General features: G+C 44.2%; 1 protein-coding gene across 1 annotated transcript; it reads right to left on the minus strand.

Annotated features, from left to right (window-relative positions):
* Positions 1–2,705: 2,705 nt before the first annotated feature.
* LOC139182096 (protein FAM209-like) lies at positions 2,706–3,149 on the minus strand. Its single transcript, XM_070785565.1, has one exon. It carries the CDS (start codon positions 3,147–3,149, stop codon positions 2,706–2,708), a length of 444 nt encoding a protein of 147 aa, XP_070641666.1.
* Between the last annotated feature and the right edge of the window lie 4,177 nt (positions 3,150–7,326).

A 7,326-nucleotide genomic window follows, 5' to 3' on the forward strand; every position in this document is an offset into this window, starting at 1 on the left:
GAGTAAGCATCTTTTAATTTCATGGCTGCAGTCACCATCTGCAGAGATTTTGGGCCCCCCAAAATAAAGTTTGACACTGTTCCACTGTTTCCCCATCCATTTCCCATGAAGTGATGGGACCAGATGCCATGATCTTAGTTTTCTGAATGTTGAGCTTTTTTTTTTTTTTTGAAAATTTTTTTGAATTTTATTTTATTTTTAAACTTTACAAAATTGTATTAGTTTTGCCAAATATCGAAATGAATCCACCTCAGGTATACATGTGTTCCCCATCCTGAACCCTCCTCCCTCCTCCCTCCTCCCTCCCCATACCATCCCTCTGGGTCGTCCCAGTGCACTAGCCCCAAGCATCCAGTATAGTGCATCGAACCTGGACTGGCAACTCGTTTCATACATGATATTATACAGGTTTCACTGCCATTCTCCCAAATCTTCCCACCCTCTCCCTCTCCAACAGAGTCCATAAGACTGTTCTATACATCAGTGTCTCTTTTGCTGTCTCGTACACAGGGTTATTGTTACCATCTTTCTAAATTCCATATATATGCGTTAGTATACTGTATTGGTATTTTTCTTTCTGGCTTACTTCACTCTGTATAATAGGCTCCAGTTTCATCCACCTCATTAAGCCAACTTTTTCACTCTCCTCTTTCTCTTTCATCAAGAGGCTTTTTAGTTCCTCTTCACATTCTGCCATAAGGTTGGTGTCATCTGCATACCTGAGGTTATTGATATTTCTCCCGTTAATTCTGATTCCAGCTTGTGCTTCTTCCAGTCCAGCGTTTCTCATGATGTACTCTGCATATAAGTTAAATAAGCAGGGTGACAATATACAGCCTTGATGTACTCCTTTTCTTATTTGGATCCTGTCTGTTGTTCCATGTCCAGTTCTAACTGTTGCTTCCTGATCTGCATACAGGTTTCTCAAGAGGGAGGTCAGGTGGTCTGGTATTCCCATCTCTTGAAGAATTTTCCACAGTTTATTGTGATCCACACAGTCAAAGGCTTTGGCATAGTTAATAAAGCAGAAATAGATGTTTTCCTGGAACTCTCTTCCTTTTTCTATGATCCAGCAGATGTTGGCAATTTGATCTCTGGTTCCTCTGCCTTTTCTAAAACGAGCTTGAACATTTGGAAATTCATGGCTCATGTACTGCTGAAGCCTGACTTGGAGAATTTTCAGCATTACTTTACTAGCGTGTGAGATGAGTGCACTTGTGTGGTAGTCTGAGCATTCTTTGGCATTGCCTTTCTTTGGGATTGGAATGAAAACTGACCTTTTCCAGTCCTGTGGCCACTGCTGAGTTTTCCAAATTTGCTGGCATATTGAGTGCAACACTTACACAGCATCATCTTTCAGGATTTGAAATAGCTCAACTGGAATTCCATCACATCCACTAGCTTTGTTCATAGTGATGCTTTCTAAGGCCCACTTGACTTCACATTCCAGGATGTCTGGCTCTAGGTGAGTGATCACACCATTGAGATTATCTGTGTCGTGAAGATCTTTTTTGCACAGTTCTTCTGTGTATTCTTGCCATCTCTTCTTAATATCTTCTGCTTCTGTTAGGTCCCTACCATTTCTGTCCTTTATCAAGCCCATCTTCGCATGAAATGTTCCCTTGGTATCTCTGATTTTCTTGAAGAGATCTCTAGTCTTTCCCATTCTGTTGTTTTCCTCTATTTCTTTGCATTGATCTCTGAGGAAGGCTTTCTTATTTCTCCTTGCTATTCTTTGGAACTCTGCATTCAGATGTTTATATCTTTCCTTTTCTCCTTTGCTTGTCGCTTCTCTTCTTTTCACAGCTATTTGTGAGGCCTCCCCAGACAGCCATTTTGCTTTTTTGCATTTCTTTTCCATGGGGATGGTCTTGATCCCTGTCTCCTGTACAGTGTCACGAACCTCAGTCCATAGTTCATCAGGCACTCTATCTATCAGATCTAGTCCCTTTGGAATGGCAAAATACAAAAATCTGACAAAACCAGTTACTGGCAAAGATGAGAAACAACAGGAACTCTCATTTGTTGTTAGTGGGAATGCAAAATGGTACAGTTACTTTGGAAGCAATGTCTAACATAGCTAAACATTGTCATACTCTATGATCTAGCTATTTTGCTCCTAGATAGTTCACCAAATGATTTGAAAGCTAATGCCCACACAGAAACATGGACATGAATTTTATAAAGCTTAACTCATTCCCTCTCTCTCTCTCTCACACACACACACACAAATTGGAGGCAACCAAAATGTCCTTTACTAGCAGAATGTTTAAACTAACTACAGAACATCAATATAACAGAATATTATTCAAGAATAAAAAGAAATGGGCTATCAAATCACAAAAATAAATGGATGATACCTTAATGAATGTTATAAAGTATAATAAGCTACTCTGGGAAAGGGTATACACTGTGAAAGTGAAAGTCACTCAGTCGTGTCCGACTCTTTGTGACTCCATAGACTGTACAGTCCATGGAATTCTCCAGGCCAGAATACTGGAGTGGGTAGCCTTTCCCTTCTCCAGGGGATCTTCCCAAGCCAGGGATCGAACACAGGTCTCTCAGTCTGGAAAACACTGCATGATACCAATTATACCACATTCTGGAAAAGGTAAAATTGTAGCATGAATAAAAAATATCAGAGGCATTTTTCCTTTTGCTGCAAAATACTTTTATTAGTTTGGATACACTTTGTCAACACTCAACTACTCCTTTTCTTCTTTGATGTGAAAATCCACTTCATCCGGGTCTCCGGTGTCCCATACCTCAAGTATTGTAACATTATTCCGTGCGTCACCAGGAACCTCGATATTGGGACATTGGCATTGATCACCAGTTGCCACAGTGAGTTTCATATTCTTCACCCTGGACATAAGGTTCATCAGTGACGTCTCGGACTGGGTTAAGGCACCGCACATAGACTCTTTGTAGGGGGAAGGCCTTATCTTCTTTCTTCCTGGAGAGCCAGATGAACAGCCCTGACGGCCAGGAGGAGTTCCCGCATTACTTTTGTCATCGCCTCCAGGAAACTTCAGGATCACCAAAAACATGAGGAAGATTAACAGCCAGTGCCACTTGCTCCCAAACCAGCCTGGGGCATACTCTGGTTGATTCTGCCGAACGCGGAAGTGCCTTCCACTGGGCACCATCCTCGGCAGTTCTTCGGCTTCATCTCTCAGAACATAAAACACATAGGCAAAGACAAACGAGATAAACGTAGGCCAAAAAAATAACCATATTACAGAGCGCATCGTGAGCTGAGACCAAGTGGCTCCTGGTGCGCTGGTCTGTGCTGGCACCTGGAGACTGAGCACCAGGCAGGGCTGGGCCCTTGGTGACGTCACAGAGGGCCCCACCCCCACCAGAACCCATGTGGCCAGGGTATGACTTCAGGGCAGAGGGTAAGGAGGCCTGCAGGGTTCAACCGGGAGTAGGGCTTAAAGGGACATGGGGCCATTTCCAGTGGGCAATTGAAAAAGAGGCGAGTGACAGAGTGCCATCCACATGCCAGTGTATTCTTTCTGAATCTGGTGTTCTACTGGGAGGGTGGGTCCATTTTCTATTTTTATTTTTCCATTTGTTGAATCCAGACACTGTGGTGAGCAGAGCAGAACCAGGGACATGTGCCCCTGTGGAGCAGACAGCCAAGTGGGAAAGAAAGATATTAAACCAGAGGCCACAAACTAGGAGCCACTCATGTTTTGTGCGGCCTACCACTGTCCTAAAAATGATTGTGCTCAGTGCTAAGTCCTGTCTGACTCTTTGCCTCCCCATGGACTGTAGCCTGCCAGGTTCCTCTGGAGAAGGAAAGTCAGGGGCATCACCAGTGATGCAGTAGGGGTGGGCAATGAGGTAGGTACTCTCTAAGATCCCTCCCAGATCAGAGGTTCTATGATCCTGCATGGCAGTTTCCCAGAGGGCAGGGATGCACCTCCTGGGCAACCAGCAGTGGAACTGGCACATCTCTGGGGAGTTGCTGAGTTGGCAAAACTACACTGTCTGATGCACCTGTGGATGAGCAAGTACTGGCTGCACTCCTCCTCCCCGTCTGTGCATGTCTAACCGCCACATGTGTTGGAAGGTGACTAAATGAGATCATGTATGCAAGCCTTTACTCCTGGCACATAGTAAGTGCTTAACATGGTTGCTGTTGTTTCTCAAAAAGAGGATAATGGCCTCCTCTATAACATTAGAGACGCAGGAATGCTGAAAACACTATGGTTGCAGGTGTCCTACTTTCTTAATTCCTCCCATGGTGCATAAGAACAATAATGGTAATACATATGTAGTGACACTAGGGCTTCCCAGGCGGTTCTAGTGGTAGCGAACCTGCCTGCCGATGCAGGACATGTAAGAGGCTGGAATTCGACCCCACAGGATTCAATCCGTGGGTTGAGAAGATCCTCTGGAGAAGGGAATGGCAACCCACTCCAGTATTCTTGCCTGGAAAATCTCATGGACAGAGGAGCCTGGCGGGCTACCATCCATAGGACTGCAAAGAGTCAAACCCGACTGAAGTAACTTAGCATGCGTGCATAGCAATACCTTACAGAAATGGATATTTCACATTTTTGAGAACACTATCCACTAAATCCTCTCATTCCATCTTTATCACACTGTAAGAACAAGGCCACCACATTGGTGTGGATCTCAGGATGAGCTGAGATGTTCTGAAAACACTGCTGTCTACAAGCCTCCCATCAGTAGGCTGCTTTTCCCTATGTGGATTTCTGCTCCTGCATGGGCGAGAGAGCATCCTGGGCCATGGCTGCCAGCTGGGGAGGCTCCAGGGACCCTATCTGGTACTCAGCCCGTTTTTCTCAGGTACACATCAGGCCTAGAGGCTGCTTCCCATGTGGCATGATTGCTCGAGCTCTGTTTACTGCATGCCTTGCTGCTGCTGCTGCTGCTGCTGCTAAGTCACTTCAGTCATGTCTGACTGTGTGACTCCATAGACAGCAGCCCACCAGGCTCCCCCGTCCCTGGGATTCTCCAGGCAAGAACAGTGGAGTGGGTTGCCATTTCCTTCTCCAGTGCATGAAAGTGAAAGTGAAGTCGCTCAATTGTGTCCGACTCTTCTCGACCCCATGGACTGCAGCCTACCAGGCTCCTCCATCCATGGGATTTTCCAGTCAAGAGTACTGGAGTGGGGTGCCATCGCCTTCTCCGTTCTGCATGCACTACTAGGCCACAAATATCCAAATGATGCTAATTGGATGACTCGGGGACTTCTGATACTACACATAAATGAAACCAGAATAATGCTCTGGACTTTTTCAGTTCCACTTATTAGGACAAGAAAAATCAGACCACCCTTCTATGCTGCCAATAACACTTATTAAGGCAAAATCATGAAGATGGCTCTGGCTGTGGTGTTACCACCACACTCAGCATTAATTAGAGTTCACTGATTGGTGAGGAATCAAGCACAGGAGATTCAGAAACTCATTATGGTACTTAATAATGATTTGTTTCCTCACCAGAAATTGGATAAGGATTCTAGATTTCAGTGATTTCACTTCCCTGCTCTTTTCCTTCCCTTCATGCTTCTGTCATCACTGACTCAGCTGGAAACAGAGGTCAATGGCAGGTCCTCTGTGTGCATGCTAAGTCGCTTTAGTCGTGTCTGACTCTTTGCAACCCCCTGGACTGTAGCCCTTCAGGCTCCTCGGTCCATGGGATTCTCTAGGCAAGAATACTGGAGTGGGTCGCCAAACCCTCCTCCAGGGGATCTTCCTGATCCAGGGGTCAAATCCACATCTCTTATGTCTCCTGCAGTGGCAGGCAGGTTCTTTGCCACTAGTGCCACCTGGGAAGCCTGGCGGGTCCCCTATTTGGTGCCTATTGTTTGACTTCCCTGAGCCTTCCCTGGTGGCCACGCTCTGTCCATTGTCTAAGATCCCAGCAAGAGGCAACCTTACTTTGTGCAGCTCTATTCTAGTCACACTAGGCTTCCGGCTGTTCCTTAAACGGGTCTGGCCTCAGGACCTTTGCCCTTGCTATTCACTGTGGCTGACTTTGTGGGGCTCTTGTTCTCTCTCTTCTTTAAAGTCTTCATTCAAATGTCACCTTCTCAGGGAAGCCTGACATAACCAACATGTTTTAAAACTGACCCTCTCTTGCTCCCTATCTGCATTTCTTGCTTTATCCATAGTATTTGTTTCCTTCTAAAATGCTAATTTCCCTATCTGGTGAAGGGCTCTGGCTGTCCAGATGAGAGGTACTGTCTACTTCTGTGTTGGGATGCCAGAGGTCAGGATAGTACTCACAGCTTTACGAGGCCAATGGATTTGGAGAGAAGTGGTCCCTCCAAGAAAGAAAAGCAAAATAAACAACATGTTTACTTTACCTCACATCCCTTGCTTTTTTCTCCTTACCCTGTCAAAGCCTTCAGAGTCCAATTTCTACCTGATAATACAAATCAGCCAAGAAGGCATATGTAGGGAGAGAGGAAAAGACAAGACAATTCTAACTGGAGTCCTTTTAGGCCAAAGAGTTTGAACACAGGGGACCTTGCCTGGCCAGTGTTGTCCAGAGACTTCAGGCTAAGCATATTTCATTTCATTGTAAGGTCATAAATATTTTAAAACAATGATTAATTTTAGATGATTAATGAATAAAATAATATTTCTCAACCCCCCCAAAAAATACTAATTTCCCAATTGCTTTAGTTATCCCTTCCTCCACATTCACTCTACCAAAAGGCAAGACTCAGAAAGGCAAGGATATATTTAACTTTTTATTTTGAAATAATTTTGTTAAAAAACAGTGTTTCGAGGGGATGGAGTATTGATATTTTTATTTCTTTAGGAGCTTCTATCACAAAAGTGAATACTCATAGCTTGCATTTTTATAATACTTCAAAAGTAGGTTCCCATACAAATTCCTTGAGATACATTATTATTGGGTCTAGTTCACAGATGAGGACACTGACTCGGGAGGTACAGCAGGTACTGTCAATGTCCTTCCCATATCCTTTGTCATTTATCATTTCTGTGCCTGCCAGCCTGCTTTCAAACTGCCTAAAATAATGTTTGACTTTACAGGACAATAGGAAACATAGCACAGAGTTGCTGTACACCATTCACCCAGCTTCCGCTCACATTAAACTCCTTACATAATAATGGTAATAGTATCGAAACCAGGAAATTAATATTGATACAACACTGTTAACTAATCTATAGACCTTATTCAAATTTCCCCAGTTTTCCCACTAATGTCTTTTTTTTAATCCCAAGATCCAATTCAGGATCTCATATTGTATTTATTGTCATGTCTCAGGATCGTGGGCTTCCCCGGTAGCTCAGCTGGTAAAAAATCCACCTG

This window comes from Bos indicus, unplaced genomic scaffold (assembly GCF_029378745.1).
Source record: "Bos indicus isolate NIAB-ARS_2022 breed Sahiwal x Tharparkar unplaced genomic scaffold, NIAB-ARS_B.indTharparkar_mat_pri_1.0 scaffold_84, whole genome shotgun sequence".
NCBI lineage: Eukaryota > Metazoa > Chordata > Mammalia > Artiodactyla > Bovidae > Bos > Bos indicus.

Coding starts and splice junctions, on each gene's coding strand:
- LOC139182096 (XM_070785565.1), bottom strand. CDS start 3,149: ATGGTGCCCAGTGGAAGGCACTTCCGCGTTCGGCAGAATCAACCAGAG.